Here is an 11,612-nt window from a genome sequence, read left to right as displayed (position 1 = left end):
AGATGATCCCGAGGGATCGGAGGATCCCGTTGGGCGGGAGATGATCCCATTGGGTGGGAGATGATCCCGTTGGGTGGGAGATGATCCCAAGGGATCGGAGGATCCCGTTGGGTGGGAGATGATCCCAAGGAATTGATGTGGCATTGCCCTTTTAAGCGCGCGTTGCCCCTTTAAGCGAGAGCCCACCCCGCACCGCTCACGTGGCCGCACCACGTGAGTTTCCCGCGCGCGGGAACTGGGCGGGCAGGCGGCGCGGCGCAGTGACGTCACCGAGCAGCGCCGCGATGGCGGCGCCGAAGGTGAAGCAGGACATGGCCCCGCCGGGCGGGTACGGCCCCATCGACTACAAGCGGCACCTCCCGCGCCGCGGCCTCTCAGGTGAGCCCGGCGGGAGCCGCGGGGGCGCCGCGGAGGGACGAGGAGCGGCGCCGTGCGGCCTGTGGGCGCTGAGCGCCCCCCGCTCCCCTCACGGCCCTCACGGCCCTCAGGGTACAGCCTGTTCGCGCTCGGCATCGGGAGCCTCCTGCTGGGCTACTACAGCCTCGTCAAGTGGAACCGCGAGCGCAGGTGACGCTCCGAGCCCCCCGCGGGCATCCCCGGCCCGAGCCCGCGGCTCCCCGGGGCTCCCCGCGCTGCTGGCCCCGGGATGGGCGCTGCCCACCCGGCTACCGGGACCCCCGGTGCTCCCGGGACCCCCAGTGCTGCCGGGACCCCCAGTGCTCCCGGGATCCCACAGTGCCCCCTGGGACTCCCCAGTGCCCCCACCTCCTTCCAGCTCCTTTCCCATCCCTCCCCAGTGCTGACAGTCTCTCACAGTCCCGCATTCCCAGTGCTCCCAGTGCCCCATTCACAGTCCTCTATTCCAGTTCCCAGTGCCCCATTCCCATCCCCGTTCCCATCCGGTGCTCCCGGGACCCCCAGTGCTGCCGGGACCCCCAGTGCTCCCGGGATCCCACAGTGCCCCCTGGGACTCCCCAGTGCCCCCACCTCCTTCCAGCTCCTTTCCCATCCCTCCCCAGTGCTGACAGTCTCTCACAGTCCCGCATTCCCAGTGCTCCCAGTGCCCCATTCACAGTCCTCTATTCCAGTTCCCAGTGCCCCATTCCCATCCCCTTTCCCATCCCCGTTCCCATCCCGTTCCCATTCCCGTCCCCATCCCATCCCATTCCCATCCCATCCCATTCCCATCCCGTTCCCATCCCATCCCATTCCCATCCCGTTCCCATCCAATCCCCGTTCCCATCCTGTTCCCGTCCCCATCCCGTCCCATTCCCCGTTCCCATCCACATTCCCATCCCGTTCCCATCCCATCCCCATTCCCCGTTCCCATCCCCATCCCATCCCGTTCCCATCCACATTCCCATCCACATTCCCATCCCGTTCCCATCCCATCCCGTTCCCATCCCATCCCATTCCCATTCCCATCATGTGGCAGGCGGTTGCTGATCGAGGAGCTGGAGGCTCGCATCGCACTGATGCCGCTGCTGCAGGCGGAGTCCGACCGCAGGTACAGCCCGGGGGGCTGCCTCTGTGGGATTGGGATCATCCTGTGTGGGACTGGGAACTGCCTGTGGGATTGGGATCATCCTGTGTGGGACTGGGAACTGCCTTTGGGATTGGGATCATCCTGTGTGGGACTGGGAACTGCCTCTGTGGGATTGGGATCATCCTGTGTGGGACTGGGAACTGCCTTTGGGATTGGGATCATCCTGTGTGGGATTGGGAACTGCCTTTGGGATTGGGATCATCCTGTGTGGGACTGGGAACTGACTGTGGGACTGGGAACTGCCTTTATGGGACTGGGAACTGCCTTTGGGATTGGGAACTCACTTTGGGATTGGGAACTGCCTGTGGGATTGGGAACTGACTGTGTGGGATTGGGAACTGCCTTTATGGGACTGGGATCCCCCTTTATGGACGGGGAACTGCCTTTGTGGGATTGGGAACTTCCCCATGGGACTGGGATCCCCCTGTTGGAATTGGGATCCCCGTTTATGGACGGGGATCCCCCTTTGGGTTGGGAGCCTCCCTTTGGGATTGGGATCCGCCGGTTGGGATTGGGAATTCCCCTGTTCCCCTTCCCTGCCCCTGTCCCCCAGAACTCTCCGGATGCTGCGGGAGAACCTGGAGGAGGAGGCCAAGATCATGCGGGACGTTCCGGGCTGGAAGGTTCTGGATTCCCGGGGGATGGGGGGGGTGGCTGCCCTCTGGGATCCCACGGGATCCAGCCAGCCCAGGGGGTTTGGGATCACCCCAGGCTGGAAGGGTCGGGATTCCTGGGGGGAAGAGGAGCAGGATGGGGGGGCTCCCCTCTGGGACCCCATGGGATGCAGCCGTCCCATGGATTTGTCCCTGTGGGAGCCCGTGGGGTTGAGCTCCAAGGATTTGGGATCCCCTGGGATTGAGCTCCATGGATTTGGGATCCCCTGGGATTGAGCTCCATGGATTTGGGATGCCATGGGATTGAGCTCCGTGGATTTGGGATCCCCTGGGATTGAGCTCCATGGATTTGGGATCCCCTGGGGTTTGGCTCCATGGATTTGGGATCCCCTGGGGTTTGGCTCCATGGATTTGGGATCCCCTGGCACCCCGGGGTCACTCTGGCCTGGCAGTGTCCCTCTGCCCCTCCCCCATCGCCTCCGGGAGCTGCCAGGCCCCGCCCGGGGGCAGCTCCTCCCACGATTCCCGGGAATTCCTGGCACAATTCCCAGCGATTCCCGGCACAATTCCCGACACAATTCTGGGCGATTCCTGACACAATTCCCCACACAACTCCCCACAATTCCTGACACAACTCCCCACACAATTCCCTGTGATTCCCAGCCCAGTTCCCTGTGATTCCCAGCCCAATTCCCGACACAATACCCAACAATTCCCAGCCCCATTCCCGACAATTCCCAGCCCCATTCCCAGCCCATTTCCCCTCCCCGGCAGGTGGGCGAGTCCCGTTTCCACACGGAGCGCTGGGTGCCCCCCACGCTGGAGGAGCTCTACTTCCTGCGGCCCCCGGCCGAGCTGGACCGCGAGAAGTTCGGGCTGCAGAGCTACGTCTGAGACCCCAGACCCAAACCCGACCCCAACCCACCCCGAACCCCGGCCCCACCCCTCCCACCTCCTTCTGGAACTTTCCCCCCTTTTCCTGTCCCTCTCCAGGCTCTTTGCCCCATCCCGAGCTTGTTCCGACTCGTGCTCATTAACAATTAATAAATAAATAATTAATGGCTGAATTAATTAATCCGTTGGGGATTGGAATTGCCTCTGGGAATTGGGAACCTCCCCCTGGAAATTGGGATCCTCCCCCCTTTGGGATTGGGATCGGGATCTCCTGGGATTGGATCCTCTCCTTTGGGATTGGGATCCCCCCCTTTGGGATTGGCATCCCCGTGGCTCCCGGACTCCTCCCTCTCTCCCTGGAATTCAGCAGCTCCCGGGGGATTTTCCTGGGAATTCGGGATGGAGGGAGGGAGGGGCCGTGTCCTCGTCCCCTCCCCGCTTGTGCCCCGCTCCCAGGGCTGCGGATCCCGCTGGAAAAGCCCCGATCTGGGGGGGTTTAACCCCAAAATTCAGCCCGGTTGGAATTCCCGGGTGGGAACCACGGGCGGCATTCCCGGAGCGGGGCCGGGCCGGGAGCGGGGCGGGGGCAGCGGAGCCACCTCCCCCCGGGCGGCACCGCCGAGCGCCGGCCCCGCTCCGGCCGGAGCATCCTCGGCATTCCCGGGAGATCCGCTCCGACCGGAGCATCCTCGGCATTCCCGGGGGATCCAGTCCGACCGGAGCATCCTCGGCATTCCCCGGCGGGCGGCACCGCCGAGCGGGGGATCCGCTCCGACCGGAGCATCCTCGGCATTCCCGGGGGATCCGCTCCGACCGGAGCATCCTCGGCATTCCCGGGAGATCCGCTCCGACCGGAGCACCCTCGGCATTCCCGGGGGATCCGGCTCCGACCGGAGCATCCTCGGCATTCCCGGGGGGATCCGGTCTGACCGGAGCATCCCCGGCATTCCCGGGGGATCCGCCCCGCTCAGAGCATCCCCGGCATTCCCGGGGGATCCGCTCCGGCCGAAGGCCCCGCGGAGGTTCCAGCGGATCCGGTCCAGCCGTGGACGGAGGCTCCGCGCAGCTCCCGGGCTCCGCTGCTGCCGGGGTTCGGTTCCGCCGCCGCTCCCGTCCCGCTCCCCGCCATGAGCTCCGCGCCCTGCCCCTCCCGGGAGCCGCCCCGGTACCTCAGGTGAGCCCCGGGGACCCCCGAGGAGCCCCCCCGGCAGAACGGGCAGCTCCGGGCGGTGCCGCTCAGCCGGGGCTGCCCCGGGACGGGCCCCGTTTCCCGGTGCCGGGACCCCGCGGGGGTGAACGGGACCTCCCCGCTGCCCCGGGAGCTGCCCCGGCTGGGTGCCAGCCCCCGCGCGCTGCCCGGAGACCCCGGGCGGGGTCCCGGTCCCCACGGGTGTCCCCTGGGGCCGGGAAGGGGGGGTCGGTACCCACGGAGCCGCCGTTGCCGGAGCAACCGCATCCCGTGTCTCCATGGCTGCGGCGGGGATGCTCCGGGAAAGGAGCACGGGGACCCGCGGGAGCCGGGATGGGCGGGATGGGGACACCGGGGACACGCGGCGGGGACAGCGGGGATACCGGGAATAGCGGGAACAGCGGGGACACTCGGCGATACCGGGAACAGCGGGGACACGCGGCGGGGACAGCGGGACACGCGGCGCGGATGGGAGGGTCCCACGGCCGGGCTGTGCCGGGAGGGAGCGGCGGAACGGGAATGGGAAATGGGATCGGGGTGTGGGACCGGGGTGTGAAACTGGGATTTGGGACCGGGATGTGGGACAGGGATGTGGGACTGTGGTGTGGATCGGGGATGCAGAGAGGGGACACAGCCGGGAAAAAGTGTCGGGATACGGAACTGGGATGTGGGACCGGGATGTGGGACCGGGATGCGTTCCGGGGGTGGGGCCGCAGCTCCCGGGGAGCCCCCGCCGTGTCCCCGCCCGGGGCCGGTGCCAGCCCCGCGGAGCCAGCGCGGGGCCGGGGCCAGGAGTGTCCCTGCCAGCAGCGATTGGGGACAATGCGCTCCGGGAACGGACGCGGGGAACTGCGGCCGACACGTGGCTTTTGTTGGGCGAGGGACAACACAGCTGGGCCCGGCCACCCCCGCTGGCCGCGGGAGGGGCTCCCGGCACCGCTCGGTCCCTTCCCACCCCTTTTCTCCCCGATTTTCTCCCCGGAGCCCCCCGTGTGGGGCTGGGATAGGGCTGGGACTCACTAGAGGGCACCAAAGGATTGGGGACAGGGATGGGAATGTGGGGTGGGAATGTGGGATGGGAACTGGAGATGGGATGGGAATGTGGGGTGGGAATGTGGGATGGGAATATGGGATGGGAATGTGGGATGGGAATGTGGGATGGGAATATGGGATGGGGATATGGGATGGGACGGAGTTTTCCTGGCAGGTTTCTCGGGACAGCCAAAGGATGGGATGTGGGAATGAGGCAACCAGGAACTTGCTGGGGCCCTGCTGGAATGACCAAGGGAATTTTTGGGCTCTGCCAGGACACGGCTGGTCCGTGGGGACAGCCTGGATGGGATGGGACCACCCTGCAGCCTGGGGCCCCAACCCGGACCCCAATCAGAGACCCCAACCCGGGACCCCTCAGCTGCCCCCTGGCAGTGCCGGGTCCCCTCCCGGAGCTGCCTCTGAGCGCTTCCCCCCGAACCCGGGATACGGCGGGGTCTGGATCCCCCCGGCTCCTCTCGGTACCACCGGGATCCCGTCCCGGAGGGCTCGGTTTCCCTCCCGGCGGCGCTGGAGGCGGCCCAGGCCGCTCCGCCCGGCAGGTGAAGCCAACAGATGTGAGCAATTATTGTCGCGCTGGGGCTGCCAGCTCCGGGCTCGGCGGCGGCGGAACAACCGCGGCTTTGTTCGCTTTTATGTAACCGGGGAACCGGGGCCGCCGCCAGCTCGGCCGAGCGCCGCTCCCGGAGCGGCCCGTGGGGTCACGGTCCCCTCCGAGCGACATCCGTGCCACATCCGTGCCACATCCGTGCGACATCCGTGCGACAGCCGTGCCCCCTCCGAGCCCCGGCGTGTCCCAAAATGGAGCGGGGTCCCGAATCCTGCCGGGGGCGTGGGGACAGCTCTGTCCCCCTGTCCTGAGCGGTGACTGTCCCCAAGGCAGCCAGGCGGAGGCGGAGGCCATGGAGAAGGAGCTGCTGGAGGATTATCGCTTCGGGCGGCAGCAGCTGATCGAGATCTGGGGACACGCCTGTGCAGTGGCTGTCACCAAGGTGAGGCTGGGGACACCCAGAGGGGCTGGGGACACCCAGAGGGGCTGGGGTCCCCCCGGGGAGGGGGATGCTCAGCCCCTCCCGGGTGTCGGGGCAGGGGCCATGGGGGGGTCCCCAGAGGTGCCCAGGTGTCCCCGTGCCCTGGCGATGTCGCTGCTGCGGGGATCGCCCGGGGCTCGTGCGGGATGTGAGGAGCAGGAGGAGGAGGAGGAGGAGGAGGAGGAGGGCCAGGGGTCCATCAAGGGCAGCTTTGTGCCTCGGGGCAGCCTCAGCTTTTCCATCGGCCCTTCCCCGCTCCCAGCGCCGCCTGAGGAGCAGAAATGTTTTGGTGCCGGAGCCGTTGCAGCATCCCTGACCCCACCTGGGGCTCAGCATCCTCCTCTTCCTCAGGGCCACCCCAGTGAGGCTCTCCCAGCCGGCCGGGGTGTCCCCGCGGTCGTGTCCCCGGTGCCCGGAGGTGCCGGCGGCGTGGCCAGCGCTGGGCCGGGGCCAGGGCCGGGCTGCCGGGGCCGTGCCCCGCTCCGGGCGCTGGGACGGGCCCGGGAGCCAGGATCCGCGAGCAGGAAAAAATCCGTCAGCGGATAAACAGAGCGTCCCTCCCTCCCTGCTCCCTCCCTCCCTCCCTCCCTCCCTGCCCCAGCGGTCCCGGATTGTGCCGCGGGGGGGATGGGGGGTCCCGGGCACGGTCCCGGCCCAGCCGGGGCATCCCCTGCTCCCGCCGCGGGCATCGCCCCGACCCCACCCGGGCACCTCCCTGAGCCCACCTTGGAATTCCACTGCAGGCACCGTCCTCATCCCGCCACGGCCATCATCTTCATCCCGCCACAGCCATCATCTTCATCCCACCGCTGGCATCATCTTCATCCCACCGCTGGCACCATCCTCACCCCAGTACAGCCGCTGTTCCATCCCACTCCGAGCCCTGCCCAAGTCCTGCTGTGGATGCCATTCCCTGCCGTGCCGTGCCGTGCCATTCCCTGCCATGCAGTGCCATTCCCTGCCGTGCCGTGCCAGCCCCGTCCTGCTCCATGTGCCACCTCCATCCACCCCACGCTGGGTGCCAGTGCCAGCGCCACTGTGACCTCCTCGTGTCCCCGCAGCCTTTGCCCTGCTCTCCCTGCCATGTCCCTGGGTGACACCGGGCCATCCCCGTGTCCCCCTGTCCCCGGCGTGTGACAGTGCCCACCTGCTCTCCCCTGTGCACATTGTGTCCTTTATCCCCGTGTGACAGTGCCACCCCAGTGTCCCCCTGTCCCTGTCCCCGCTGTGTGACAGTGCCACCCTGGGTGTGACAGTGTCCCTGTCCCCTGGGTGTGACGGTGTCCCTGTCCCCTGGGTGTGGCGGTGTCCCTGTCCCCTGGGTGTCACGGTGTCCCTGTCCCTGGGTGTGACGGTGTCCCCTGGGTGTGACCGTGTCCCTGTCCCCTGGGTGTGACGATGTCCCTGTCCCCTGGGTGTGGCGGTGTCCCTGTCCCCTGGGTGTCACGGTGTCCCTGTCCCTGGGTGTGACGGTGTCCCCTGGGTGTGACGGTGTCCCTGTCCCCGCGGTGTCACGGTGTCCCTGTCCCCGCGGTGTCACGGTGTCCCTGTCCCCGCGGTGTGACGGTGTCCCTGTCCCCGCAGGCGTTCCCGCTGCTGTCGCTGCGGCGCAGGCAGCCCACGCTGCTGGTGGCGTGCGGGCCGGGGCAGCACGGGGCCATCGGGCTGGTGTGCGCCCGCCACCTCCGCACCTTTGTGGGTACCTCTGCCCCCCGCCCGCTCCTCCTCCTCCTCCCGGCCTTCATCCCAGCGCCCCCGGCCGCAGCGCTCCCGTTCTCCCGCAGGATTACGAGCCCACCATCTTCTACCCCAAGCGCTCCCCGGACCCGCTGCACCGCGACTTCACCACGCAGTGCGAGAGGATGGACATCCCCTTCCTGTCCTACCTGCCCGCCGAGGTGACCCCGGCCCCGAATCCCCGGATTGATCCCCCTCTCCTTCCCTTTTCCCCCGTGAACCCCCAAATTCCCCTCCTCCTCCCCTTTGTCTTTCCCTTGAAATCCTCCTGCTTATCCCTCTCCTCCTTCCCTTTCCCCCGTGAACCCCCAAATTCCTTTGATTGTCCCCTTCTGCTTCCCTTCCCCCCGTGAACCCCCAAACTCCCCTCCCCCTTTTCCCTTCCTTTGAAGTCCCCCTTCTTATCCCCCTCCACCTTCCCTTTTCCCCCAGTGAACCCCCAAATCCCCCTGCCCGTCCCCCTTTTCCTTCCCTTTTTCCCTCTCCGAACCCCAAATCTCCCTGGCTGTCCTCTTCTCCTCCCCTTTTCCCCCGTGAACCCCCAAATCCCCCGGACTGATCCCCCTTGAACCCCCAAATCTCCCTGTTTATTCCCCCTCCTCCTTCCCTTTTCCCTTTCCTTGAAATCCCCCTGCTCGCCTCCTTCTCCTCCCCCTTTTCCCTCTCCAAACCCCAAAATCCCGCTGCTTGTCCCTTTTTTCCTTCTCTTTTCCCCCCTCTCCACTCCCTACAATCCCCCTGCCCGATATCCCAATTTATCCCTTTTTTCCTTCCCTTTTTCCCTCCCCGAACCCCGTATATATATATATATATATATATATATATAAATTTTTTAAATTTTTTTTTATTTCTGGCACCGCCGGGGTTTTGTCCCGTCACAGGTGACACGGGGCCACCCCAAATGTCGCTGTCGCCTGCAGGTGCAGCTCATCAACGACGCCTACAACGCCGTGGTGGACGCGGTGCTGGGAGCCGAGGTGGCCGAGGGGACAGAGGGGACAGAGCCGTGCGCCGCCATCCTGGCCACCCTCAAGCTCGTGCGCATCCCCATCGTCAGCCTGGATGTCCCCTCAGGTGCCCCCCGTGTCCCCTCGGGTGCCCCCCATGCCCCCTCGGGTGCCCCCCATGCCCCCTCGGGTGTCCCTCGTGTCCCCTCGGGTGTCCCCCCGTGTCCCCTCAGGTGTCCCCTCGGGTCCCTCCCGTGTCCCCCGGCCCCCCCCGCGCCGCTGTCACCGCGCCCGTGGCGGTGTCACCCCGTGTCCCCCCCGTGTCCCCCCCGCGGTGGCCCTGGCGGGGTTGGGGACATCCCCGGGCAATAACAAAGTGCCCGGCCCGAGACGTGACGTCACTGGCGGATGGCATTCCCAGGTGGCATTCCCAGGTGACATTCCCTGCTGGCCGGGCCTGACATTGTCATCACCTGTGTCCCCTCCCCCGGCCTGGCCGTGTCACCCCGCGGGGACAAACCGCGCCGGTGCCACCTCCTGTCCCCTCCCTGTCCCCTCCACAGCACCCGCGCCACCCCTGAGCCAGCCCATGTGTCCCCAAGGGTGCCAACTGTCCCCTGGGGTCACAGCTGTCCTCTGTCCGTGACCCCACGGACAGCTCCGTGTCCCCTGGTGTCACTCGTGTCCCCTCTCCATGTCCCCTGATGTGCCTCTGTCCCCACAGTGCGGGCTGTGTCCCCCGGGTGTCCCCCCTGTCCCCTCTGTCCCTGGGTGTCCCCCTCTGTCCCCTCTGTCCCCGCTGTCCCCTCAGTCCCCGCTGTCCCCTCGTGTCCCCGCTGTCCCCTGGTGTCCTCCCTGTCCCCCCTGTCCCCTCGTGTCCCCGCTGTCCCCTGGTGTCCCCGCTGTCCCCTGGGTGTCCCCGCTGTCCCCGCTGCCCCCTCAGTCCCCGCTGTCCCCTCAGTCCCCGCTGTCCCCTCGTGTCCCCGCTGTCCCCTGGTGTCCCCGCTGTCCCCTGGGTGTCCCCGCTGTCCCCGCAGTCCCAGTGACGCTGTCCCCTGGGCCAGGCTGGGCGGCGGGCGCTGGTGGCAGCGGTGACATCAGGCCGGACGTGCTGGTGTCGCTGGCGGCCCCCAAGGCGGTGGCGCGGCGCTTCCAGGGACGGCGACATTTCCTGGCGGGGCGCTTCGTGCCCGAGGAGCTGCGGCGGAAATTCGGGATCGGCCCCCGCGAGTACCCGGGCAGCGACTGCGTGGTGGCCCTGTGACCCCAAAACTGCCCCGGGACCCCAAAATAAACCCCTGGTGGTGGCCCTGTGACCCCAGAACTGCCCCGGGACCCCAAAATAAACCCCTGGGACCCCGGAACTGTCCTGTGACCCCCAAATAAACCCCTGGGACCCCAAAATAAACCCCTGGGACCCCGGAACTGCCCCGGGTCCCCGGAACTGCCCCGGGACCCCAAAATAAACCCCTGGCTGTCCCCGCTGTCCCCTCAGTCCCCGCTGTCCCCTCAGTCCCCGCTGTCCCCTCGTGTCCCCGCTGTCCCCTGGTGTCCCCGCTGTCCCCTGGGTGTCCCCGCTGTCCCCGCAGTCCCAGTGACGCTGTCCCCTGGGCCAGGCTGGGCGGCGGGCGCTGGTGGCAGCGGTGACATCAGGCCGGACGTGCTGGTGTCGCTGGCGGACCCCAAGGCGGTGGCGCGGCGCTTCCAGGGACGGCGACATTTCCTGGCGGGGCGCTTCGTGCCCGAGGAGCTGCGGCGGAAATTCGGGATCGGCCCCCGCGAGTACCCGGGCAGCGACTGCGTGGTGGCCCTGTGACCCCAAAACTGCCCCGGGACCCCAAAATAAACCCCTGGGACCCCGGAACTGTCCTGTGACCCCCAAATAAACCCCTGGGACCCCAAAATAAACCCCTGGGACCCCGGAACTGCCCCGGGTCCCCGGAACTGCCCCGGGACCCCAAAATAAACCCCTGTGACCCCCAAACTGTCCCGAGACCTCGAAACTGCCCCGGGACCCCAAAATAAACCCCTGTGACCCCGAAACTGCCCCGGGACCCCAAAATAAACCCCTGGGGCCCCGAAACTGCCCCGGAACCCCAGAACTGCCACGGGACCCCAAAACAGCCCAGTGACCCCAAAACTGCCCTGGGACCCCAAAATAAACTCCTGTGACCCCAAAATAAACCCCTGGTGGTGGCCCTGGGACCCCAAAACACACCCGGGACCCCAAAACACACCCGGGACCCCAAAATAAACCTCTGGGACCCCAAAATAAACCTCTGGGACCCCAAAAACCCCTGGGACCCCAAAGAAGCGCTCTGTCGGCTCTGGAACCCCAAATAAAGCCCTGGTGGCCCTGAGACCCCAAAAATAAAGTGGTGGTGGCGCCCAAAACAAACACCTGGTGGCCTTGGGACCCCCCAAACGCAGCACCGGTGGCCCTGGGACCCCCAAAATAAATCCCTGGTGGCCCTGGGACCCCAAAGAAGCCCCTGGTGGCGCTGGGACCCCCTGAGCGGGGGCTGCTTGGACTTGGGGACAGCAGGGGACACTTGGGGACTTGTCCTGAGACTCACTTCAAGCTTGGGGACCTGGCCCGACCCC

General features: G+C 66.9%; 2 protein-coding genes across 2 annotated transcripts; both read left to right on the top strand.

Annotated features, from left to right (window-relative positions):
- The first annotated feature begins 218 nt into the window (after window positions 1-218).
- On the top strand, window positions 219-3,231 carry NDUFA13 (NADH:ubiquinone oxidoreductase subunit A13). The gene is made up of 5 exons (XM_041471087.1): window positions 219-378; window positions 489-567; window positions 1,436-1,507; window positions 2,100-2,169; window positions 2,935-3,231. The coding sequence occupies exons 1-5, from the start codon at window positions 285-287 to the stop codon at window positions 3,052-3,054; spliced, it is 435 nt and encodes a 144-aa protein (XP_041327021.1). The 5' UTR covers window positions 219-284; the 3' UTR covers window positions 3,055-3,231.
- A 950-nt stretch (window positions 3,232-4,181) lies between these two features.
- YJEFN3 (YjeF N-terminal domain containing 3) lies at window positions 4,182-10,409 on the top strand. The gene is made up of 6 exons (XM_041471094.1): window positions 4,182-4,228; window positions 6,177-6,285; window positions 7,909-8,019; window positions 8,109-8,222; window positions 8,982-9,135; window positions 10,073-10,409. The coding sequence occupies exons 1-6, from the start codon at window positions 4,182-4,184 to the stop codon at window positions 10,270-10,272; spliced, it is 735 nt and encodes a 244-aa protein (XP_041327028.1). The 3' UTR covers window positions 10,273-10,409.
- Window positions 10,410-11,612: the final 1,203 nt, after the last annotated feature.

This window comes from Pyrgilauda ruficollis, unplaced genomic scaffold (assembly GCF_017590135.1).
Source record: "Pyrgilauda ruficollis isolate IOZ18807 unplaced genomic scaffold, ASM1759013v1 scaffold255, whole genome shotgun sequence".
Lineage (NCBI taxonomy): Eukaryota > Metazoa > Chordata > Aves > Passeriformes > Passeridae > Pyrgilauda > Pyrgilauda ruficollis.
Note: the sequence above shows the minus strand (reverse complement) of the source record. Positions and strands in the feature narration are given on the sequence as shown.

Bases quoted from the DNA above. Each gene is read 5' to 3' on its own strand.
- NDUFA13 (XM_041471087.1), top strand. From the start codon at position 285: ATGGCGGCGCCGAAGGTGAAGCAGGACATGGCCCCGCCGGGCGGGTAC. The intron at 568-1,435 runs GTGACGCTCCGA...ATCATGTGGCAG, and splicing joins AAGTGGAACCGCGAGCGCAG to GCGGTTGCTGATCGAGGAGC. The intron at 2,170-2,934 runs GTTCTGGATTCC...CCTCCCCGGCAG, and splicing joins GGGACGTTCCGGGCTGGAAG to GTGGGCGAGTCCCGTTTCCA.
- YJEFN3 (XM_041471094.1), top strand. From the start codon at position 4,182: ATGAGCTCCGCGCCCTGCCCCTCCCGGGAGCCGCCCCGGTACCTCAG. The intron at 4,229-6,176 runs GTGAGCCCCGGG...TCCCCAAGGCAG, and splicing joins GAGCCGCCCCGGTACCTCAG to CCAGGCGGAGGCGGAGGCCA. The intron at 6,286-7,908 runs GTGAGGCTGGGG...CTGTCCCCGCAG, and splicing joins GTGCAGTGGCTGTCACCAAG to GCGTTCCCGCTGCTGTCGCT.